The following is a 26355-nucleotide window of genomic DNA, read 5'->3' as shown; positions in this document are numbered from 1 at the left end:
TTCTACGCCCGATTTGGTGTGTTTGTGATTGTCTCGTCTTGCTCCATGCAAGACCCGTTGAAGGATGAGACGCAATGCAGGATGAATCAGACGAGGTGTACCAGCCTTGTTGTCACAAATGGCGAAGGAGAGGAGATGCCTACAACCACGAACACATTTCAGCTGCTCCACAGTTGCTGGTCTTCGACATCGCAAAAGAGATGACCCAGCCACAGGCAGACATACCTAATCTGGCTTGGAAGAATTGAGACAGTCACAACAATGGCCGTTTCATTCTGGCACTGTCTGCCTCCTCACTCTCCCCTTATTGGTATGATAGCAGAGCTGTCAAGTTAGATTCTGTCAGGTTGTGACTGTCTCATTGACCATTGGAAGAGATTCAAGTGTGACCTGCCCCTAGCTCCAATGGGTCTTGTTCTTGCTGCTTCGCCTCTCCGTGGGACAGCCAGGTCCTATTCGGTCTAGTTTTTGATCATAGTGAGGTTTCGCAACCACCCGTTTAGGCCTTACGACGACGTTTATCTATTGTGTGAGTTTACCTGAACAATAGATAAACGTCGTCGAAGGGCCTAACCGGGCGGTTGCGAAACCTCCCTATTATCTATCTATCGTGCAACAGTTAGTCTTGTTGTGAATGTCTTATCTCTCCCAATGTTTCGGTAATCACCCGAGTGCTGTAATCCCAATTCTTTTGGCTCTCTGCCCCAGCTCTAATTTTGTCTGACTGGTTGTCGCTGTCTCATCTTTCTCACCACAAGGACAAGACGATGGAGCTGCATACCAGGAGGGTTGTGCCTGTTTTATTTGTATGACCGTGCTTGTACAACTGTGGAGTCACCGGGTCACATTCATGCTGGTGGTGCCTGAGACAGTTTCTCGATGAATCGGCAAAATGGTAGGTTAGCCCGATGCAATTCGGTTTGGTCGTGATTGTCGCATCTCTCCACACCTTGTCGCGGTGAACCTAGATGGGCCAATCATGTATGACCGTTTCTGTTTCATATTCTCACTGTGTTTGCAAGACAACGGAGCTCTAAGGTTTGGTTGTGTCTGGTGGCGACTGTCTCAGCGGCCTCTACATGGTGGAGCGCCCGGGTCCCGTTCAGTCTAACAGCGAAAGTGCGTCTCGACCCTGCTACCGTAAGGGTAAGACTGCGCTGCTGATGTGTCCATTCGGTCTGGTTGTGATCGTCTCGTCTTGGTCTACGAAAGAGACTTAATGATGAGACAGTCACAAGAGCTCCATACACCACGCTGCCCAATTGGTGAGAGATATGAAACGAGTGAGACAACTGGACAGTATTGGGAATGATTGTCCAAGGTGTTGTCAACTCGGTAGGAGAGGTGGGACGGTTACAATCAGATGCAGTCTTACCATCACGGTGGATGAGGCGAAACAGCCAAATATCGACAGAATCGTGCATGGTGGCGCCGCTGTGAGAGAGATGCGACAATCAGAGATCTCTACCGTCTTGTCCACAGGTCAAGATATACGCGACAGTCACCACCAGGCCTAATTGGACCAGGCAGCTCCTCCTTGTTGTCACATTGAGACATATGAGACTGCACCAAGTAGACAAAATTAGCATCGCTGCTCCAGAGTGTAGCTTCGGTGAGAGACGTGAACATATGAGACAGCCACAATCAGACGGAATCGGACCTAGCAGCTCCACGTCTCGCTAACACGGTGAACTAGTCTGAGACAGTCGCAGCGAGACAGGGCGAATGGGACCCGACTGCTACACTCGGTCTTGCTTCCACCGTGAGCGAGTTTAGACAAACACAGCTAGACTGAATCTGACTTGGCCTCTGCTGGCTTGCCAATGTGGCGAGATGTAACAGCCGTAACCAGACCGAATCGGACTTGTCGCCTCCACCGTCTTGACAGCACGGCGAGAGAGATGTGACTGTCACAACCAAACCGAATCGGACCTGGCATCTGCGTCGTCTCGCTAACACGATGAAAGCGAGAAGACAGTCAGGACCAAACCGATTTGGAAGTGGTAGCTTCACCTTTTCGCCGACGCATTGTGGCAGATGAGACCGCATCAACCGAGACAGTGCTACCACCCGGTACTCCGAATCTTTTTGAGTTAAAATAAAGAAATAGGAGAAGAGAATTAACTAAAACAGTCGTAACGATCCTGCATCAGTTTATTCGCAATTTTACATGTATTAATACTATTTACAATGGTTTGAAACCTCAGATAAACAAACAATTATTTCATTAATCTATTAGGACCTCCGTCATGAAACAGTAGTCTTCTTTGCCTAAGCGTTGATTTGCCTGAATCGTCAATGGAGAATCTGTAGGCAGCTTTCACAGACAGTACGAAAGACGAGGTACGAAGGCCAATAGTGTAGTGTAATGCACTTTATTGACGACCATTTTTTGAAATTTTCCCTTGTTTCATTTACGCTGGCAAAGTAGCACGATGACACTACGGACCATCGTATTTCGTCAATTGCAAAGTTTGCGAAAACTGTCCAATGAGAGCTGTAAAGACTGAAATGCCGATGTGAAAGAAATGGAAGTCTTAATTTATTCGTGCGTATACACTGCGACTTGCAATCTGTTGGGACCTTTAGTTGCCACAGCAGTTTACTTTGTCGCCGATCAGCGTATGAACTATGTCACAGCTATATTAGCAGCAGCAACTTTTCAAGGCTCCAGAAAAGCATCTTTATGGTCTTCCTCAGCGTGATACAATATAGACCCAATTCTGACCTTACCCCTTAGGTCTTATGTCTTTCTCTATACCCCTGCATGGCCCCGCGTCAAATGAGTGTCGTCTGGTTGTGACAACGAGATGTCTTGTGTTGTGCTCTTAACAGACGACAATCATGATGTTGTGTGACAGCTATGACAGGGGAGATGGCGCCAACGTCAACAAGAACAGTCTCGGATGTTCCGACCCGACAGATGGGAAAAAACGTGAAAAATCTGAAGGCCTCAATTCTGCTTCCTGCGGCGAATGAGCATGACAGAAGGTTGTGATTGGCCCACAGACAGGAAGTCTCAAAGTTCTTGCTTCCGGAAAATAGATAAACTAATGGCGACATCATTCATACCTGAATATTTTTTCAACCGGAACATGTTGCATTCTACTATCGATAGGAATTTGACATTAGCATCATATTACAACATCGTCTTCTTATAACAACCAATGAGCTTCCGTCATCTACTCACTCGGAAACTTCCCCTGTATTCGGAGGCAAAACTAGAAGCGTCATATCCGTTGTACTTGTGGCGCCGCCTTTTATTGCAACAAAGAATCGCCTTGAAAGCGTTTCGGAATTCTCGATTGAAGAAGGCGTAAATGATGGGGTTTAAACAACTGTTGAAATAACCTATCCAGAAAAGAACTGACACTAAAATATCTGATTGCGGGCAGTTATCACCGCACATGCTTGATATGAAGTACCACAGGAAGAAGGGAAACCAACACAAGATGAACGCGCCCATGATGATGCCGAGGGTCTTCGCCGCCTTGTGTTCTTTCCGCATCTTGCGCCTGTCCTGTCTGACGGCGACTGCATTCAGGACAAGCGCGTGCTCATTCTCACTACTCTCATCTCCAGGGCCTGTTGCGAAACTAGCATTGCTCGTATCATTAGAGTCCATGCTATTTGCTCTCGTGCGGTTCAGGGATGCATTGGGAACGGGTCTTAAGGGCATCATTTGTCTTTGCATAGCACGAATCTGAATTTCCTGGCGGCGGGCTTCCCGAAAGATTTTGAAATAAACGAACAACATTATGAAACATGGACTCCAGAATGACACTGTGGATGATACTATTGCATAACCTTGATTCACCACGAACGTGCACAGATAGGGATCCAGGTTAAAGTCCTTTTTCTGCTCAGGAGTTGTGTAGATTCCGGTGTGAATTGGAATATAAGAGATGAGTGCAGACGCGCCCCACGTGATGCATAGCATGATGGCGGCGCGCCGTTTTGTCATTTTTGATTCGTACTGCAATGGCTTCATAATGGCTATATACCGATCCATACTGATACAGCAAAGATGTAATATCGATGCTGTTGAGAATAACACATCGTTTGAGTTGAATATATCACACATAATCCGACCGAACATCCATTTTCCCGTCATCTCCATCGACGCATTGAATGGCATGGCAGAGGTCGCAACTAGAAAATCGGCAAATGCTAAAGAGACAATGAAATAGTTCGTTATGCCACGTAACTTCCTGAACTTCAGGACACTTATAATGACTAGCAGGTTCCCAAATGCAGCAGCCACCATAATCAGCACCATAGCTATACTCTTTAAGATTAGCACCCAGAGTTCTCGGGGCGGTTCCGGAAGTGGTGTGGTTGATATGTCGGTAAGGTTAACCTCTGCTACCAGTAATCCGTGTTCTTGGCTCCCATGCTCCATACTATCTTGTCGCAAGCCCGAACACCAGGGGCTGTGCACCGATCATCGAGGGGACCTAGAACGATAAGGAGACATGCCACATAAGTCGAGTGATCATGAATAGAACACAACAGTCAAATCACGAACAATGTCGACATGACGTTTGTATAATGGATACGCCAAGTCGACTGATGCGCGTCCATCAAGTTGGTCGTTGGTTCACATTGATTTTCGCTGAAAAAGGACGAAAACATACATATATTTGTTCGAAAGGTAAGTTTTTCGTTGGGCATAGTGAACCAAAGAGAATGCGACGTCAGTTTGGAGAATAAAAACACATCGCCATACTCTCATTTACATCTCCAAACAATTTATCTTCACTGCTGATGAGAGGGCTTTAGCTTGTATTCTCTATCTGGAACGTAAAACAAAAGCCAGTCAGTTAGAAGAAATGAAGGACATTTGCATCTTCGCGGAGTGAAATACGGCAGTCATCGTACAGGAAGGCAAACCGAAGAACAACACTGTCGTCCCAGATACTAGCGGCGCATTACTTCAGGACAATGCTTGCTTCCTTTAAAACCACACCCGGCCGAACATACTGAGAACATTTCGCTTGAATCGTTTCTCGAGGTATTTATTATTGATGAGGTTTTTTGCTCAAGGACTGAATATACGGTCAGAGGCAGTGATCCGAAATATTAGACAACCTGGTCGTCAATCCATCAACGGTGGGAATATGGTATATATTCATGAGAGCATGGATGAGATTGAAACAATAATTCGTTGAATGTCAAGTCGGCAAGGAATCGATCTCTACAAGATGTTTGGCTTTTCGAGTTATTTTCCTCAAGGTCAATGTCTGAGTACAATCCATAGTCAGAGCTTCTTTATCCGTTCCCCAAAGGATCAGTTTAGCCAGTATGACTGGAGCTTGACCGAGCAGCGCTTAGTTGGAATACTACATCACCTTAAATCACTCTATACTGGAGTACAACTTGGACGAGGGTTTATTAAAACAAGCCGTCAAATGCAGCGCAATAGATTTGCCATGATTTTCTTCCGTCAGGCAAGAAGACGACTTGCGGATCAGTTGTCTTTTTTCTCAAACCTAAGGATAGCTTGACTGAAGCTTGACCGAACACAGTTCAACGACACCCACTTAATTCACCAGATTTGGCTAAGACCAGAGTAAGATTTAGCCATACAGACAGAAGTAATGCCAATCTTTATGAAACATCCCATTGGTAACTATTATGAGCTTGCCCCAGACCACGAAAGAGAAATCAGAAAACTTCCTATGACTACGCCAATTATATCTACGAATTCGTCTCTGTGTCGCAATGCCCCCTCTTCTATCGTCGTATCCCCTTTGATAAGCTCGATCCCTGCCGGCATCCCCAGGCTGTGTCCAAACACCAGCTTATAACCAGCTGTTTGATAGCTAGAGATAGTCCGGGGCAAACAGGCGAGAGACGGCTTTCATGCTGTATTGCCCCTGATGAGTGAAGGAGTGACAGAAATATTGGCTTGTAGTGGCGGGGTAAGGATTACCAACTGAAGGCCAAGAGCATACGGGCTTTGGTGCAATTCAGAGACAATCAGAGACCCTGAAGATATTTGAAAACCACTGCTCTCGGCGATACAGATCCACTGAGCCCCGCGCAGATATCATATCAGTTGATTACCCACGGCCAATTCATTAGTACCCGCACTTCGTCTTGTATTCAACATTGATGTCCTCTGAGCAGGATGCTGGCATTTGAGCAGGAATCATGGCATCTGAGCAATGATGTTGTCATCTGAGTCGGATTGAGGATGTTGGCATCTGAGCAGGATTGCTGGCACTTGAGCAAGGATGTGGGCATCTGAGCAGTGAAAATGGCTTCTGAGCAAGGATGTTGGCAGCTGATGTCGGCATCCGAGCAGGGAGGTTGGCATTTGAGCATGGATGTTGGCACAGAAGACGGAATGTTGACAACTAGTAACGGATGTTGGCACTGGCTATTATGACAAATACAAACAGCGTATTCTATTAGCAATTGACCTTCTATTAGCTGGGGTATATTAGCATATAGGAGGGGATAACCCTTGATGGAGTACAAGCAATACTTAGTACTAATGTCAGGGAACACTACAAGGCGGACCCTTGGCAAGGGACAGTCCGCCATCAAGAAAAGCTAACCTTGTTAAAGATGAGACTGTTCCTTGGGTGATGCAAGAATGCCAGTTATGGCGAATCCCATTATCATTATTATGGAAATGAATTAGCTTGCCTGATGAAGTATTGGTAATTACTAATTAGATCCCAGCGGCTTTGTCTGTTGCTGTTGGCTACTGAACAGTCGTTGTTTGAAGTCTGGGAAAGCGCAGCATTTTGCTCTGATTTATGCCATCTTTGTGTAAGGGACATCAAGACAAATCAATTAAAGGATGAAATATGCAGATTATTCACTCCTCACAATGAGGACAGTTTATACTCGGCAGTAGAACCAAATAAGCCTTTTATTCATTATTAGACTTAACAAAATACAGTATGTGACCAATCCATCATATCAAGCACTGGTAAAGTGTATCTGCTATGCTAATACCGCGGCGATACCGAGCGAGATCACCGCAAAGGGTTAACAGTAAAGAAGATTAGTGACAAAATGGAAGGATCAACATCACCTGTAGGTGACTAGATAATAAATCCCTTATCTCATAGTGCGTACCATCACAGTATGGTAAAAGTACAGTCATTTGCGATGTGGTACATGCACCTTACATGGTAAGGTTACGTGTAAGTGGTTCAGAGCTTGGTTTTGTCGTACTGTATAGCGATAACAACAACATACTCAAAGTTTAAAAACATCTGGAATTGTCGATGATGTTTTTTTCTTGAGAATTGAACCTCATTCATCCCCTCAAATGTTAGTTGGACTATCAGTTGGCAGACAATATACGGTTCGCATAGTCGTCTTCTTTCTTCGACGCTTTCGCCACTTGCATATACCGGTAACATCATTCGCTTGCTGTGGATGATTACCCTCAAATAATAATAAATAAAACATATCAATAATGTACTTCTTGTTGATTAGTTCATAAATCGCAACAATATCGGCTGATCTGATCATAATCAGCGCTATCGCCCAGCAAACATAAAATTTATGGGCATTTGATTATGAGCGTGGTGATGGATTTGATTGGTAATAAATTCTCTTTATTCTTGGGACACAGAGGTGATCATGATATGCTATATGGTGGACTTCCGAAGAAATCATGAATCGCGGTGGAATATGATGTGTTTTATGGCGTTGTAAAATTTATGGGCAATTTTCTGGACGTACATGTAAGACTGGCGTGCTCTGAGTCATGTAATGTTGGTATGGTTTAGAGTAAGTGGATGATCATATTATGAAAATATTCATTCACAATATCAAACTTCGGCGTCGCTCTCTGGCAATGATATATAAAGCCACGATTAGAGTGTAGAAGTTCGTACACTCGACGTGCAAAATCCACAACCCTTTAATATACGCTAATCTACGTGTCGTTTCCTTTAGCCAATGTTGACTAACTTGTAGACACTTTTACAGGCTCGCCAAAAACTTTAATCTGAATATTTCAAATTGATCTAATGCGCGTTGTTCATGAAGTACTTATTTTGTGATAATAAACACTGTCAAAAGCTATTAAGTATTTCTACATTTTATTAAGCCATAATTCAACTTAATTTGAACAGTCAATGAATCAGGTATTCACAGTTCCTGTGCTTACTTCGTATGCTAACATTTCATTATAAGAACTGTAAATATTTTGTATGTAAACTTTCGAAAAATTCGTTAACGGCAGCCTTGCGTCGAACAGTTACTCTTCGGATTATACTAGCATAGCATTGAAGTTGATAGTCAAACTTAGCTTGAATATTACCATTTTGACTGGAGTTTTGTCATGAGACGCCACCAAACATGCCAGAAAGTCACTTCCTCAAGACTCCGGGCGCAATTGACCCCATCCCCTAACATATGAGACAGTATAGGCTGACGAAATGGACTGCCCGGGGAGTATCGCCACTGGTGAGGAGACCTCTTAATGATCAAAGTTAATACCGAAGATACAAAACATTGCCCTTGCACTTTAAGTCAACGCTTCAGACAATGACCCTTGGCATCAATAATCCCCACATCTTGAATTGATCTATTGATCTCCGAGAAAGCTTTCGTTCTGCCTGATTTGGCTTACATGGGGTAGTAATGAGCGAGTAATTGAAGTACTGCAATTGACATTTAACCATGGTGGATCTAAACAATCACATAGATTGTTGATTACTTTAACCGATGAACTATGAAATCGAAGATTTTGAGTTACAAGATAAGTACGGTTGTGGTTGGAACGGCCATTAAAAAAGATACGTAGCGAGTGGAATATGATTGGTATTGAGAAAGGTTTCGAGTAAAAACGCCGCAACGCATTTAGGTCCTGCGATTTATGACATCCAGTAAAGATTTGCGGGCTGCTTTAACGACGGCGGGATGTGCTTGGAATCTGACAGCGGGACAGTTTAATCGCAGCCACGTTTTGTTCGGTCATCAGTCTTTGCGTGTTCCATGCGGAAGTCCGGCCACTCTCCCAAAGCACTCTCGATCTCCCATCTTCTTCTAGTCATCAATCACTGGATGAGCCCCTTTCTCGCCACAACGACATAATTGGCCATCGATCTTCTACCTCTCGTCTGCAGCTGATTTGGATGCCGTAATAAAGTCTGCAGTTGTCGTAAAAACAACCCGGGGTCAATCGGGCAGAATGAATCGGATGACCATTCAGGATATATCGACGGCTAGCGGCTCCGAATGTGAGTAAGAGAGGTTATGTTACCACCGTTTTTGCTGGGGAAAACGATACGGAACGATTACTCTATGATATATCGGCAAATTGCGCCGATCCTATTGGCCAGTCTGATGACTGGAAATTGGCGCTTTCATGGTCGACCATTGTTTAAAATGGTCGAGATTCAACCACTGACGAAAAGGTATATAAATTTAGATGAGACGGTGTTCAGTTTAGGCAACTTACCCCAACCCGGTGTAATGTTTTTGAGTGTTTCTATTTTTGAGTGTTTCCCCTCATTGTTTGGGAACGCTAAAAGATAGATTGACAAGTTTTTCTGTGTTTCCCCCTATTGAAAAGTCATGGTCTCTCTAGCTGCCTATTGTTTGGAAACACTGACACATGGGAAACAACCACAGATGTTACACCGGCAGTAAATGCTGAAAATGTCGGTCACCAGTTTCGCCTCGCCTTGCCATAAGAGTGGTAGCTCTCCCCGTGACAAGGCGGCAATCTTTCAAGACTTAATGATCTATAACTAGTCAGCAGCGCTGGTCCATTAACTCATCAGATCGATTTCACAGGATCACTATCAGAACCTTTACGAAGAATCCGCAAATTCGGAGCTGCTTGCTGTGTTGATAATGAAAAGAGCGCTTCCCAGTGAAATATTAGTATTTCAACCTTTAAACGAGACTGATTTGACAGGGATCTGCGTTAAACTAGGTACAATTACCTGGCTTTTAGATGTTTAGACTGTAGAAGACTGTTTTTGTAAACAAATGTTTAAGTTATTTCAACTAAAGAACATGCCAAGAGCGAGATGTGTCATGAGAGTGTTTTTTAATTTAATTTTTCGTAAATAGGCCTACATGTGGTACATATTTCACTGTGTGAGTGGCTTCATTGTGAACTTTGATCAGATATTCTTCACTATCTCTGCTCCGTTTTTGCTTCGAGTCCGGCGTAAAAGGACAATGCACTGCCGAATCCGTTGTTGCAATAGCATGGTGAAAACCAACCCGTACGGTCTCCAAATGCGTCAAGATTCAGCGTTTAGGCGTACGGCGAACACCGCGCATGCACATTGGCAAGTACATGTACAGGACCCTTTTAGGCCCGGGTTCATTTTTAGGCTAAGTATAAACTTGACAGCAGGCGGTCCGAAGTAATAATTCGTGTGTACATAAAATAAGCATTTAAATGTATTGAGACATGCAAACATCGTTGGTCCTTAAAATGTCGTTATCATGCTTCAGTGATTGCAGTGGAAAACAATATAGCTTAAACTCGCTTTTAATGAGGGAACATCCAAACCCGTTGACAACATGTTCTGGGGGGTGAGTAAGTGGACTACCCGCCCAGACAAAGCGATCCGCCAAATTAGGCCCGTGATCACCGCCGCAGATCGACCGGAACGATTTTGTCTCACCTGTGTTGTTCCATTATTTTGCAGAGATAGTAAAACTGCTTAATTTCGGTTCATATTTTAGGTTTCGCCCAAAGTAGGGAGTTTATACCGATATAGACTTTATAACTCGATCCAAGGAATATGACGATAAATGCTTTTGTCCTTGGTCATTTTTTTCATTCTCCGATTAGAAACACTGAGAGTGTTGAAATGGTATTGCTTCTGGTCGTCACCATCGGTGTGATGTATATCATCGCCGCTTTGGAGAATGTACCTGTCCGTGCTTTCTTCTAAAGATCCTTTCACCTGCGCCAAAAGTGGCACACATATTTTGATTCAAATACCTGCTGGGTTACCACCTATCCCGAAGCTAATAGCAAACACTTCATATTAGAAATACCAATATGTACAGACCATATCCACTGTGATTGACAAGTATGGCAAAATAAAAGTCATGTGGAAAATTCAACAACCATGGATGGACAAATTGACCTAAGGCTAAGCTTATTTTAACTTGGTCTTAAGACAAAATAATAACAAAATGTGGAGAGAAAAGTCGGGTGCTAAATGCGTTCTGGTGCGAGTATAAATAGACTGGAAGCCGAATTCATCTATAAGTGCCAATTTGTTTGTGGTGACTTAGATCGTGCTTTCCCTGTCTCCCAAGATAGGTTCGCAAAATATTGAACCTGGTACTTCTGCCTTAATGAATGAGATAATCGAATAATCGGAATATCATACATAGCTTGAACGGTCATGGATAGGGCAAAAACCAACATGACCCAAATATGGCAACCTTATTGGACCTACCTCACTCCCGTCTATCCTATCCGTTCATGTTCCTCTTAACAAGTTATTCCAGTCCAGGCGCGGTATAAGCCCACATGTACATGGGTATATAGTCCTATAAGTGCACCCACAAAATATTCTCAAAAAGTGTCAAATCCGTAAATCCAGCGTATGTTTCTCCTACAGGCGACGTTTAAACCTCTTTTCGCATGACCTTAGCCCACGGCAGGGCTGTAATCAATCAGATAAGGTAACACCATGTAGTTATACGCACTCTATTTTCACATATACCTGATAATATTCTTAATGTCCCCGGCGGAAGGATAATTAGAGACGTTATGCGCCAGAAACGCTATGACAAAAGGCTGAGAAACGAGTATATGCCTATGTACACAGAGGCCTTGATTTTCTTAAGGACCTCTTAATCCTATTGTTATGTTTGTACTCTTGGTAAACCCTTTTTATTGCAAAATCCGCTCTTTTAGGTGCCAAAGGTCAAAGTAGGCCTTTACGGTGAGTTCCAAGTTGCTGGACCATGTCAACATACACTTTTCAGACATTGTTGATACACGTACATGTACCTGCATAATGGGAAATCTTAGCGCACGACTGATTGTCCCCATGCCGAGGTACCGGTAATTACATCTTTATTACAACTCCCTGCTTATCAGTTTCCGATGAGATTGGTTCAGTTTGACACTGATGATTTCAACCGACGGAAGTTCCAGTATTTGCCAAATGTTTCGGAATCTAGCTTCAGAGTCAGTGATGCATGGTAATGGTCCTCTCATTAAACACATTCATTTCTTACTGCTGTGATTGAAGTTGTCACTTCTGACAACTTGTCAAATCAATGCCTTGACAGCCAACAAGTTAATATCACAATATATAGAAAGAACGCCGACCGCAGTAATCCCAATATGCTTTATAAACGGAATATAAGTCTGGTTAAGATGGAGATACTTTTATTACGCTTTAGTATTTTGGGTATGGTCGTGAATTAATGATATGGATTTAATTCTTTATTCATAGCACCAGTCTCCGATTTCGCGACTGGTCCACTTCCGTCTTGTTCTTTGGGTGACAAAAACCGCGCACGTTTTCTTTCAGAAATGTCATCGAAATCGCTAAGAGACATCGCATGATGATTGCAAATCGCTCTCAAAAAGTCAAATGTCAAAATAAACTAAACCCATAGAAACAAGTTACATGTAGTTTCGTGAATGTCAAGTTGGCGATAGGTCAATGCACCTGTTTTTGTCGATCAAGATGCTGTTCGACTCCATTTTCAAGCGAGGCAACCAGATGTTTCTGTGCCAATTTCATTCTTTTTTGCAAGCACCAGCGGTAGTAACTCATAATCATCACGAGGAAAAGAAAAAGACGAGGCAGCCCTCGGACAAGATGCCAAACTAACAAACAGCAGGGGGCTTCTTTCGAATACATATTTGATCAGAGCTTGCCCTCAGCTGGAAAAACAAATCCTGTGAAAGAATATATTATACCCCCTCCATGAAATACAAGGCAAAACAAACTCACCTTATGAGGTATAAAGAGAATATGGAAGACTCTATCCTTCTCTTCAACTGGAAGCAATGTATCCATTTTCCAAGAAGCTGTCTCCGTTATTGTGTAAACGACTAATCATGGCTACCTGGAAAATTGGAAAAGGTAAAGCATGAGCTGAAGGCTTTAAACAGGCCCATGGTTCTGGTGCTAAAATCCGCATCAGAATCAGTGATGAAGACTCTAGTTGTAAAGGATGCCAAACAATCTCACCTCCGAGAAAAAAAAGACGCTTTGACCGGAAAGGCAGGGATCGCAGCACCAAACCATCCAATTACGCCAAAAACAAATCTATTCGGTCTGAACCTGGATGGCTTAGCCAATCTTCCTTGAAATCCAAAACACGGCCGAAGGAGACATGATAAATACGCGATTGTAGAAAGAAACACGTCAGTAGCCTGGCCAAGAGGCGCGGCCTGTGAGATCAGAGATGGTCGTTCTTTTTGGCTTGTGGCGGCCATCTTGAAATCAAAGAATCGTGATATGACCTTCACCCCGGGCGACTTAATGAATAGCTCCAACCTGTTTGACAGGAAATTAGCTTTTGTCACGGCAAAGTTAGAAAACAAAAATGCCCGACCACCAAACGACCAACTGCACTTGCAACATGATAGACACCCACCGACTGGTCTCACTTGACTGCACAAAGAAAAAAGTTCATTGACGAGACACGTCACAGAGACGCTCTCGTGAAAAGAAAAATGAAAAATATTCCTCGAGCGGGTTCGAACTCGGATCCCGCGCCACTTGCTGTCTTACCGACTATGCCATGAAGCTGTTGTTGTAAATGAACATATTTTTCAGTTTTTTTTCATTTCACGTACAAGCCTTTTGTGCCATCTGTACCATATTCAGTTTCAAAGTGGCCTTTAAAATTTGCCCTTTTACAATATTGACAAAGTGAATTCATAAGATACATAATCAGGAGATGAATATGACACCCTCAGATAATTATAGATGCAGCCAGCTATTTTTCGAGTTTTAAAGATGCAAAACAAATTCCCGCTTTGCTAGTATTAAAACCATGCGCATATTGAGGAACTGTCTGATGAGGTGGCATTTGATTTAAATCAACAGTCGTGTGGGTTATAGTACGACATATGAACTAATGCTCCACATCCAATGCTCTGTTGGTGAATACGGCAGGGCCACTGCGGCCTGCTGGTAGTCTATCATACCTGAGGGCATTTGAAACGGAAGAGGCTAGAGAAGCAGGTCCAGGACAGATTGCCGCGAAAATTTATAAATAGTTCGGGAAACTTATAACATCCTCTTGCAGCATCCTCTTGCAAACAGGGCCTACTCCTTACGCATCTTTCTGATTGAGGGAGTAAACATATCGAGGCCACATATCGAGTGATCGATGGCCGGATTTGTCAGGATGTCAAGCCAGCTTCCCAAACTATTTATAAATTTTCGCGGCAATCTGTCCTGGACCTGCTTCTCTAGCCTCTTCCATTTCAAACATGGCGGACCGGTCGTTTAAAACATGGCGAACGGGCGTTAGTGTTTTTGAACTTGGCCGTTAGGGTTTTTAAGTATGCATGTCAGCTTTAATGTTGGATGACTCGATACATATGATTTTTTTCACTAGAATTTCATTTATCACCGTGTTAGATAAATGTACTTTCTTTCCAGTGGCAGTCAGATTAGTTAAAGAGTGTCATCATCCTCCTCCTACAGTAGGCCTTTGTATTGTTCCTAAAATACACTCTGTGAGTGCATTAGAAACGATCCGAATGCCAGCGCTGTGAGAGGATGTGAGTAATCGAAGGCACTTGGTCGATTCCACTGTCATCTAAAGCCACGCTCCGCTGACGTCGGTTGCCACTGTGCTTTGCGATGACGATGGCGTACATCTCTGTCGGCTTCCGGCATCTAGAGGCTTTCAACACATTGATAGACGACGAGACACATTATTCTGTAGGCGGACATGTTGAGAGGTAAGATGACTGCAAGATCACAGGTGGGAATTGACGCTCCATTGGCCAGGAACGAATATTCGACGATACGCCATTTGTGACATCTGTTGGCAATATTTTCCTTCACATGACCGTGCAAAACACCCATAGAGTCTGCAGAATAATATCGCAACAGTTCAGGTCAGACATAAAAATCGTAATACATCATCTTCGGTTTTACTTGAAATCGAATGGAACCATCGATATGTCTTTCGTAAAGTTATAGTCAGGGGACTTGTCAATGTTGCCAGCTGTTAATGATGTCGTCTTTCTCTAGAATATTGAAAAATGACACGTAGGGTTCACTGTCAATATTTTTACTTCAGTAGCTTGTGGAAAAAAAGCAATAAGAATGGCGTCATTTACATAGTTTGGTCTGTATCAAAGCGCCTCACAAGCCCTGGCACTATGGCAAGTTTTCCCGGGAGGCTTCTTGCTTGGGTACTCAAGGAGTCATAGTCATTCAGATCAGCACTCACTGGAGCCCAAAGAAACCAGACCAGTGTTCCACTCGACTCACGACTCATCCTTATTGGGGTTCGGTCATCTTCCCCTACGCGCCACCGCCCGACCGCGCCAACGCCATTTCCTCATTCGCTTCCCACGTCACTTCACCGAAATCAAACCGGTTTCTTCTAAAATACTGAACTAGTAAGACACAACCACCAACAGGTGATCATGCTGATTGAGTTTAATTGTAGATGATTGGAATCTTGCTTTTGAAATAACAGCCGGGTATGCTCTTAATTGTAGGAGAAGCGCTCAAGACTCTCTCATGTTGTGATTACTTCAAAGAAATTCAGTTAACATGCCTTGCAAGTCAAATAAGATAGCTAAAGTAGCCGAAATCCTCGTGCAAGGCGCGTGATACTGTATAGACTGTGCTTCAAACATAATCAAAGGTCACCTCCTGCCCTTCCTCAAAGGTTCCCGATATGTTCCCTTCAAGAAAGTAGTTTATGAAGCGTTACAAAAGGACGGGAAGTCAGAATGTTAAGGGATAGGATAAGGCTCTTGATGGGCAACGAATCTCATCACACAGAATAATTGCCCATCCCATGAACAGCTTCTTTTCTATATCAAAACAAACCATGCGAAAACTGAAGTGTTGCAGGAATTCTTGCCAGTCAACCCCCCCGCGGACCTCACCCTGCTCGTTCGTCACATCAACGGCATCATTGCCTATTAGCAGCCGGGAATAACTTAGCTTTGCTTCGGGCAGAATCTGTCGCTTCCTATTATTATAGAATCGAAATCATCATAACTTATAATAATCGAATGGTGGGAATTCAATATGTATCGGAAGCATTATGGAGTCTGAATGGCCTGTTCAGTGTCTATTTGCAATTAGTCGATTTTGATAGACAATCATGATATTTCTTGATTGGGGTGATATAGATATACCCCCTGGCCGCGTCTTCTTGATTGTTTGTGAGTATGTAAATATGGTTTCGTTAGGGCAGAAGGGTTGTGCCTCTAACGGATACCAATACGTCATACCACAGAAACGCATATGCGTCGGACCTCATAGCTGACGGATAAAAAACAAAGAGTCCTGAAAGAAACGGTTAAATATGACTTGTCTGCAACAATTAGAATTTCTGCTCTTCGTTTCAACGTTTTCTGACCTGTTCAATTGCATGTTAAAACCACACCGATTTGGCCAAGAGCTATGACACCGGGTGTACTTTAAACTAACAACATACTACTGTTATACTCGGCTCATTTTTTCATTAATTGTTATTTTCGCTCAAAGGCGTGTCGGTGAAGCCATTTGAAATGTCGAAAAACACGGTCCACATACACTACATTAAAACACCCAGCCGTTGGACATTAATGGAATGGAAACCAAAAGAAAGGGACATGTCATGTTTTTTTCTAGACTTGATTTCATGCTTCTGATCACAACACGCTCCAAGCCAAAGGTTTTGTTCCTGAACGGAAAGCTGACATAGATCTGGTCGTAGCCGCTGAGAATACGGGAGTGACTTCCCTTTGAGAAGTACTGATTGCGTTTTTATTCGCTAATAAGGCAGAAACACGACACGAATGGGATGGCTGAGCTGTCTGAAGAAGACAGGCAGATCTCGCAGTCATGTTTGGTACCAATGGCATTTAGTGTTCGTTTTTCTACTTTTTGTTTGACGTTGTCTGCTGTTTTCACTGTGGAAGATAATGGCAATTAGTCACGACAGCACAGGAAGCAACTCGAAAACGGACACTAAATGCCATTGGTACCGGTATTCGTGTCTCTTGGGATAGACCGCTGTTCAAATAGAGTCGATGGACTTTATCGGGAATGTCTCCTCACCTCAGGGGGGTAACGCCAATAGCGCCAAGTGTTTGGTTCCCGATAGGTCGCCGAAGGTTTCGTCTCCACCAGCCGCGCTTCGGCAAAGACATCGATGAGTCTGACCATGCCACGCCGATGTGTCGTATGTGTAAGATCTTCCATACATGCAAACTACAATCAGTCAAAGTATTGGCGACTAAACTGACCAATCCAGGGACAATCTCAATGAAAGTGCTATCAAGCTCACCCTTAAAACATATCACGACTTCCAAGCAATTTCCCAATTTATCTCAGTTAAATCAGAAAGTCACTCAGGAGGCAGTCATCTTTCTCCAAGGAGGCATTCATCTCCCTTCAATCAAGGAGGTATCCATCTTTTTTCAAGGAGGCTTCAACGATGTGTATCTTTTGATTTCATCGAGAATGTCCTAGCACTTCACCGGGTAATAAGTAACGACAAGTGTTGACATGGCTTGTCTAAAGGAAGCTCTTTCTAATGAAAGCAAATAGTTAATCCCTCGATTGCTCCGATTTATCATGTTTACAAAGTGCTGAAGGCAGCTCGGACTAATCTTCCAATGACGCTCAACGCATTGAATTCAAAGCAAATGCACGCTTTGGGTTGAGCCGTAACTCGTCGGCTCATGCAAGCATGTTGAATTTCTCGAAGTGCTCATGGAGCCTCAAGAAAGTTTTCTTACGCTTTCAACGATTACGTACCTTTCTCTAATCATGATATCATATTAACCAGATTCGTCAATCAGGTATTAGGTGATTGAAAAATATGGCATCAAAAGAAGAGAGTAGTATCCAATGATTAGATTCCTGGCCAATCCCAGCTTGCTAATATCCCGACAAAAGCGAGATAGCGAGGAGCGATCCTTATAATGACACGCGAGTCACTTTTCAGATTGATGCAGGTGATTAGCATCCATGCTGCCAAAAACATTGATTGGAGATGGCATATGGTATATTGGCATGAACGGAAAAGTACAATACCACAGATGGAGTGAAGTGCAATAGGGAGATACGATCGTGTTGCATGACTGTATATTTAGTAGCATGCGTTGTAGTTTTGTAATTCTATGCATCGTTTTACTACCACTGTCCCAGATTTTACTTGACCATACAATGGATATCTGGCAAAATGATACTATTATCTACATGCAGGATGTTCAGCGAAAGTAAGGAGGAAGAACACAGGAACAACAACTGTAACGAGGAAGATTGCAAGTACAGAAGAGCGCATAGTACATTAAAGTTTGTAATAACTTCCTCACGCAGTTAATGGGAGCACCGACAGGAACAAGAAGAAGAATGGCACACGTTCTTACATGGCTACCTTCATAGTCTGAATTGCCCGGCTTCAACCAGCGACTATGTTTAGGGAAATATCCTCTACTGTCAACTTACCATGGCCGGACTACATTAGAAGACCATAAAGGATTCATTCTGACTCTCTTGCGAGTATTCCGCAATCGGCGCAACGTATCATCAACACGATTTATGGAATTTTCCAATACCGAATATCCTCCCACACCATCTACGATTTTCGTATGATATCAATCATGGAATGTTGTGTGTGGCTGAGATGGAATTCTGGCTCATGAATAACAATAGTGATAGTTAATGGGAAAAAACATGCTCTCCCATCCCAGTGCGGATCTCCATGACGGTGTATGCGACACCAACACCACACACCGACTTGAGGTTTGCGCAAAAGTCTCGAGTATCTGTGGCGAACTGATCTGCAATATCCTGTCGGGTGTTTTTGCTATTCTCTATAGAATGGTACCTCATTTTGCCAAATATTCACACCTCTTGATCCAGAAGAGATCCGTTCAGACTTTCTCTGAGCTCGCATAGCAGAAGCAATTAAGTTTATTGACCATTTTGTCTGCACTACCGCAATAAACTACAGCTTGTTCATCTCCACAAGCGTGACCTGAGTATCTACGAGAGCTTGCAATGAACTTGGCATGAAACTGCATCGCAAACACAAATGCCCTGCCGGGGTTTGAACCCTAAAGCTTTAGATTACAAGGCCATCACCATTACACCACCAACTAGTTAAAGGGAATATTCTTTCATCTATCCTAGGCAAGTTGGAATGATGCCACTACTACACATGCTGAACCAAATAAAACTCCTTGCTGGTCACGTAATTGCTGCATATTTCCTCAGGGAAAACCGTGGGATATCTTTTAATCACCAAATCGGCATCTCATGCAATATCGAACTGCCATGAAAAACGATGAGACAAAATGTTACTAATTGCTTGGGTCAAGTGAGACGTGAAGGTGGTGAATGTGACCCAAGCGATCTATAGCTGACTTTGCTTCATTGAGGTTTGAACCATGGCAGTTGATCTCAATCAGCCATTAACTGCGTAAGTTGACAATTTTATGACAGCAATGGCAAAATACCTAATCGTGGACGTAATGGAATTTCCACCGATAATGGGCTATCCTCTATAAAACTTGATTCGCTCTCCTACTTTGACAGGGCGAATTCATATATTCTCTAAAAATTTGGGATTGTCAACTACTTACAACTACATCTCTGCCTTGAATTGGCGAACATGGCAAACACGGGTCCAGCAGACAAGATTATGTGTATGAAAGTCACGTTCCCGTTGTACGGCCACTGAGTAATGAATTTGCCCTCAGTGACACTCTCACAATTGTTCCACTCTCCGAGTCGTACAGGTACTGAACAGACACCCTCACCACTTACAGATCGATGCCCACTCATAAATGTTACCACCATATTACCGCCAGATCTTTCCTTGTCTTCCATTATGAGATTTTCACATATTCTAATTGCGGTGGTCACATATTTGCTAATAACACGACAAGGCAAGTTGCGTGTCAGAGAAGCTGATGAAGTGTATGCCAATATCTGTCACGTATTTTGCCTCGGATGACCCGTTTACTACTCACGCGAGCAGATGATGAACCCTGGTTTCTGCCACGAGATTAATACATGGCGCCTGATGTGCCACACCATCTTATTGAATACGGGTACCATATTGATAAATTGGCTGGCCTACATGCTGATCAAATTCATAGATTCATTCCATCACCCTTCTGTCCATAAAACGCCAATACTTGACATGAACCTAAATCCAATCGCAGCACAACTCGAAACGTACTGAGATTCAGGCGTTTAACTCCTATACCTCAAATACCAAGAAATATCGAGAGGCAGATGATTGAAAAAGCTGGTTATACGACAATGCGCTCAAAAACGCATCCTACTATAACTTGTCTTCCAGTAATAATCATCAGAGAGAGAAGCAATATTTGAGTAAACTCGGAAAACAGAGACAGGCCAATTGTTTCTAACCCATTTGTGCGAGTGAGAGACTCGATATTTACACATTCCGCCTTTTTAAAGTAAAAACAAAACTATTTTTATTGCCAACGCTTCAATTAGCCGCGAACAACAAAATGTTACACGCTTTCACCTCCTGGCGTGGCGTAAAGAAGAGACTGTGAGAAGAGAACGCACCTGCAAACCAGTAATTACGCGAGGTTGTCTGTTGCCCTCTAGGCTCCAGCTGAGGCTTTCCATTGATGAAAGGGCAAATGTTTTGAGCGGAAAAGTGATGTTACGTTTATCGGTCAGAAGTTCCGTCCGAAGTCGATGTTCGGCGCAAAAAAATGTTATAATGCTTCATTCCCGTTAAGTTTGATGATAACTAATAACTGATCATATCTGGTGATAAAACGTTGGTCAAATGTCGAGAAGGGGCACAATTTATTGCCGGTTGATATGTCATGCCGTAGAGATATGCAAACATAGAGTTAGCCGAACGCCCTTGATAGAGATAAGTCGCGGACGGTTGGAATTAATGTCGCCTCTCCTTCAATCGTATCGGCAAAACGTATTGTCATTCATGTCACGCTCCTGCTATTAGCTCAATGACTAAAAACCTAAAGAAATAGACGAGTTGGTCAGTCCCATCAGTGGGAATTAGAGCGCGGAATCCAACAATCCGCCATATTCAGTTTCCTGGTCACGGGCCATGCCATCAATACCATAGGTATCAGTTGATGAGCAAGGCTTAGAATTGGTTAGCCTAGGTATCTTCATGTATGCTGACCACCGCCGACTATTGCTGGGGCACAGAAAGCTCTAGCAATCGATAGACGTCAATTAGAGTCTGAGCCATTGTCCTATAGATCTACTTAATAGAGGATAAGGCAAGGACAAGCAAGATCGAAGCTGTTAGCGATCGATAAAGATAGGTATCAATCTGGCTGACCATGCTCAAAAGGGTCAATTCGCCATATGCAAGACAACTAACGACAACCACATGCGGTTCATCACTCACGTCATTGACTTCTTCAATCAAGAACAAAACGACAAGTTCCCACACATCGTCCAAATGTTGTCTGCACCGCTATTAGACTGATACACTTTGGCACGAAAAAACAATCTACCCTTAACGGCGTAGGCATTAAAACTGATGTAGCTATCTGAGGAACTCGTCTGTGTGAAGTGACTGAAGGTCACTTATTCGTAAAATGCAATTATTTATTCCAACCTGGCGAAGATGTTCAACTACTGCTGTGCTTAGTCACAGACTAAAACCACTAACAGGAGTATCGAATATCAAAGCCTGCCATTCAATTTATGATTTCAACTATGACATTTGAGAAACTGATGAACGATGTGTTCTCATCATCACTGTTTTGGCCACCCCAATCCTTCCTATAGAAATAATGGTCGTCTTCCAACGGAAAAAGTACTCAGGATTGGTGATTAGATAACATTCAGAGATTCAGCTAACATAAACCCGAATCGTTGCACTTTTCCTATTCCAAACCACTTCGATTGTTACCAGTCTTACACCGTTGACAAACGAAAACTGTCTAACTCAGTATGTACTGATGATCATCTCCATCCCATCATAATGAATAAGGACGCATTTTGCTGAATACCAAAGGTCACCCTGCTAGGCGATCCTGAAATATGGATGTACTTTATATAATCTAGGTTTATGAGGCTGGCGCAAAACCTAAATCCAATCTTCTGCTACATTGCAGTTTAGAGTTTCTTCTATCGGTTGTTCACCAAGCTGAACGAATGTCCTGGGGCATTCGCGCCGTGATCAGCTTCACGGATCATTAGAAGAGGCTGTACAGTTATTGTGAGTCGCGGGTAAGACAGTGGTGGCACATTGCTGCAGTAGGGGATTTACCAGGTCAGTGAGAGACTTGACGACCCTGAAGCACACTGCACTTCTCGTGTAGTGTACCCAGCCGGGTAACGGGTTTGTGCGCAAGGTGGCTGGACATGCTTAGAGGCGCTCGACTGGAAGAGTAAGGGCAAACTGGTACAGATTGAATATTTCATCTTCATTGGTAGTTCACCTTCATCAAGATGCTAGACATTCAGTGTAAATGGTTGAAGTTAAGGTATATGATCTCACCTCCTTCGAGCCAGCTCGGGTTATCAGCCACGAATTTGCCAAGCTTGACACGCAGCCGGGACCGAGAACCAGAACGATTGCTGATGAGCAGGAGAATTCCTCAGGGCCTACAGTGACTCGAAGTCGAAATGTCAAATACATTGCCATGGGTCATCTGCCTACGCTGGCCATCAGTACATCCAGTCAAAGAAGTAGTCTTGGATTGATATAAACACTCCTCATTTTAAGTTGTCAATAAGTGATAAGAAAATCGAGGATGAAGTCGGGATGGGTCTTATGTCATACTCTGACAAGTGGGAGGTGGTATGATCCAGATTAACAAACGCCTACACTCTCCGGAAGCCACTCTGGATGCGCTAGCATGCAACGATGGTTAAGAAGACAACGCCCAGAGCGGACCATTGTTGGGTTTTTAGCGAATGGTTTAGGTTTACTTTTTATTCACACGGGACCTGTCAAAACGTCATATGCCTCAGGTCTGGATTTCTTTACGCAATGGTATGTCTGGCTGGATTCTGGATCTAAGATGCAGCATAGCCATGAAACCTGATTGCGTAGCATTTAGCCACGGCAGGGGAATAGTTGACTTTCGGTAGACATCAGAATATTGTGTTTTTTGTAACTTCGAATCTATATTTATTTATCTATCTCTTATTCTATAGATAGACATAGGCTTAACTTGGTCTAGTCTGGAGGTCATCGCTGTTAGCATTTTCTAGACAGCTGTAACACCCATTGTGTGTGACTCTTGATGCTGTTCTTAGCAATTAGATCAACAACAACGTCGTGATTTGTTGCTTACTTGCCGCCCCATTGCCTCAGTCATTCCGATTCAGATATCGTTGCCATTTGGCAAAAAAAGGTAAGATATTTTCTTTCTTGGAGGTAATCGATCAGATGCCGAATGGAATGTATGAGGAATGCAAAAGACATCTTACGTCTCGTAACTGGCGTTAATATGCAACTCGCGAGGAATCGATAACAACAGCAAAAAGCACATTCATCTTTTTACAAGTTACTGATGTTTTACCTTTGTCTTGGCACAATGGCTGATCCCGAGAGCAACTATCGCTTTCTCATTGATGTCAGGTGTTAACGCCTAATTCGAGGAATATCAAATGAAGAAGCTTTTTTACTGCACATGAAGATGTTGTTATTTTTCTTGGTAACAAATAATGTTTTCGTCATTTTTAGGCTGCCTTGGCAGCATACCGAGATCCATAATTATTTCATTTACTGCTTTGTAGCGGCAAAACATATCATTTGCCATGTTCGTTTTATTTCTCTACCAAAAACTGCACAGTGCAGTAACACAAACACGACCAGCTAATGCCTTTGGCATGTAAGGTCATTCCTCCTTGTCTTCATTCGCTGTTGTCAGCGTTTACCAGAACTTCGGATAATATCGATCCATTGTAATAGCTCATATATCCAAGTTATGCCCTGGAGTCGGATACAAACTTGACAACAATGTCAAACTGTTTACTCACATTCCCAAAAATAATGAGCGGATTGAGATTAAACAGACACCCCTATACGTTACACTTGGTCTGGCACATGGTAGACAGCTTACCGCGTATTTGTCTCGGCCATCTCATCTGTCAGACCCGGCAATATCTTGCGCTATCCCTTATTCAATGAAGTATCGAAGGTGAATGCGACGTGTTTGTACCATCGTGCTATTACGTTTCCCTTTCGCTTGGCTGGTGTTTGATATCACAGCTTTCAATAAGAGCAAATCTCTTCGCTGAGGCCGAAGGGGCCAATATATGACAATCGGATGATGGTGTCCATGCGAAGATCTCTTACTATGGTAAACGGTCTGGATAGACATATAGAAAACTCATTTCCGTGGACCTGTCATATGTATGTATATAATAAGATAAAAAGGCTAGGTCGTGACAAGGGACGCCTAACCCAATATATCAATGATAGACGCAACCTTTATCTTAACGGAAAAGCAGATCGGGCATCTTGAATCATCAAGGGGTAAATCCCTCTGCCTCTTTGGACTATGGTCCCTCAAGTTTATCTTTGATGGGCCAATGTGCGTTTGGTGGTATCAGACCCTTCATACCCTTTCTAACCCAAGAAATAACGTGCCCAAAATGGAAAATCGAAGAACTTACGCTGAGCAAGGCAGAGACGGAGACCGTGACCGGTAAGATCGGTGAACTCTCGATGTGACACCTTTGTAATATAGCTCAGTAGGGAAATACCCCAACCCATTGAAAGTTCATGTAAAATATGATACGAATCATTTCCAACAAAGAGAGTTCTCCTGTATCGCCAATCTAATATCTTCAGCACATACTCTGTTGTGTGTATTACCATGCTATTACTCTTTACTCTCACATCGCGGCTGACTGATGTGACACCCAGCAATGAGACAGTCACAAAGCCTCAAGGGTTCGAGACGATTATGCTCTCTGTAGACTGAAGAGTCAACGAATAACGCCGACGGGACCTCATTTTCTTTTGCTTTATTCCTCTACTCTCGCCGTATCAAAAGTAATCTCCACCAGCCACCGGGCTATACGATTGATATTTTCAAAAAAAGAATTCATTCGATACACAACAGTTCCAATGTTCGAATATATAGTAGCGTTCTGATTTCACTCAATGTCTTTAATGTTAACTTATCCTACCTTATCCCCAGGGCATTCTGGTTAAAAGATGCAAAACAATTTCCCGCTTTGCTAGTATTAAAACCATTGAGGAACTGTCTGATGAGGTGGCATTTGATTTCAAACAATGGACGTGCGAGGTCCCAATGGCCACTTATTGAAAGATATATGCACTGATTCTCCACTGGTGAATACGGTAGCGCCACTGCGGCCTGTTGGTAGTCGATCATATCTGAGGGCGTTTGAAACATGGCGGACGGGCGTTAGTGTTTTTTAACTTGGCCGTTAAGGTTTTTATGCATGCATGTCAGCTTTAAGCAATCAACTGATAACTTAGAAATTTAAAAACACATTCATTTTACATCGCCGTGTTTCGACAACAAGGTTCATGTTGCCGAGAGCTGCATAGGAAGTCCGACAGAAAATCCATTTCCTCGATATCAACTTTTTGTTTTTGGGCTCTAAGCGGGGATTTATATGTCCAGGATTGCCATTTCTAGCCAGAAACGTTCTCCATATCAGCCTTTTAGCAGACCAGTCCCGGAACATTGCTGCATCTAGCCTGTAGCAGTATCAGTTACCTGGGAAAGAAGATTCAATTTTGGCATGTTGGTTATTACCAACTGAATGCGGAATCATTGCGCCGACTGCTTCGCTATATCAGCTGTGTAAAGCATGTGTATGAAATAAATGGACTGTGTACTGGCTTTTTAGTACATTTTCATTTTCGTCTGGTATTAAGTACATCGCCAATCTTCGTATATTTCGTTTTATATGTATGTTTTAAGGGTCTTACATGGTTAAGTGCCGAGAATAAATTGCGTTTCGTTGGGACTGAGGCTGTTCTTATAAAAAAGGCAATTAGAGTTGATATCCCCGGGGACTTTCCATAAATGTTAGAAGAACCGATCATGACATATCGTTTAACCCACCCACTGGTTGAACCCTATCTGTACGCTTTTAAGTGAATTTGCCTTGAGCTGCCGTGCTTTTAAGTTCTTTCGTGTTATCTATAATTCGTTGCTTCTTAAGGGCACTTGGATGTGGTATCACTTTTAACATTTCTAAGAATATATGG

General features: G+C 43.1%; 1 protein-coding gene across 2 annotated transcripts in view; it reads right to left on the bottom strand.

The window, feature by feature from the left end:
- Positions 1-2142: 2142 nt before the first annotated feature.
- The window catches only part of LOC135489156 (octopamine receptor beta-2R-like), a 70559-nt gene continuing 46346 nt past the window's right edge, over positions 2143-26355 (bottom strand). For both annotated transcript variants that reach the window (XM_064774365.1, XM_064774366.1), the window contains exons 2-3: positions 12930-13044; positions 2143-4457 (exon numbers count right to left, since the gene is read on the bottom strand). In XM_064774365.1, coding sequence (XP_064630435.1) covers positions 3179-4402 — 1224 coding nt within the window. In that variant the 5' untranslated portion in view covers positions 4403-4457; positions 12930-13044 and the 3' untranslated portion in view covers positions 2143-3178. The remainder of the gene's footprint in view (positions 4458-12929; positions 13045-26355) is intronic.

Source organism: Lineus longissimus, chromosome 6 (genome assembly GCF_910592395.1).
Source record: "Lineus longissimus chromosome 6, tnLinLong1.2, whole genome shotgun sequence".
Lineage (NCBI taxonomy): Eukaryota > Metazoa > Nemertea > Pilidiophora > Heteronemertea > Lineidae > Lineus > Lineus longissimus.
Note: the sequence above shows the minus strand (reverse complement) of the source record. Positions and strands in the feature narration are given on the sequence as shown.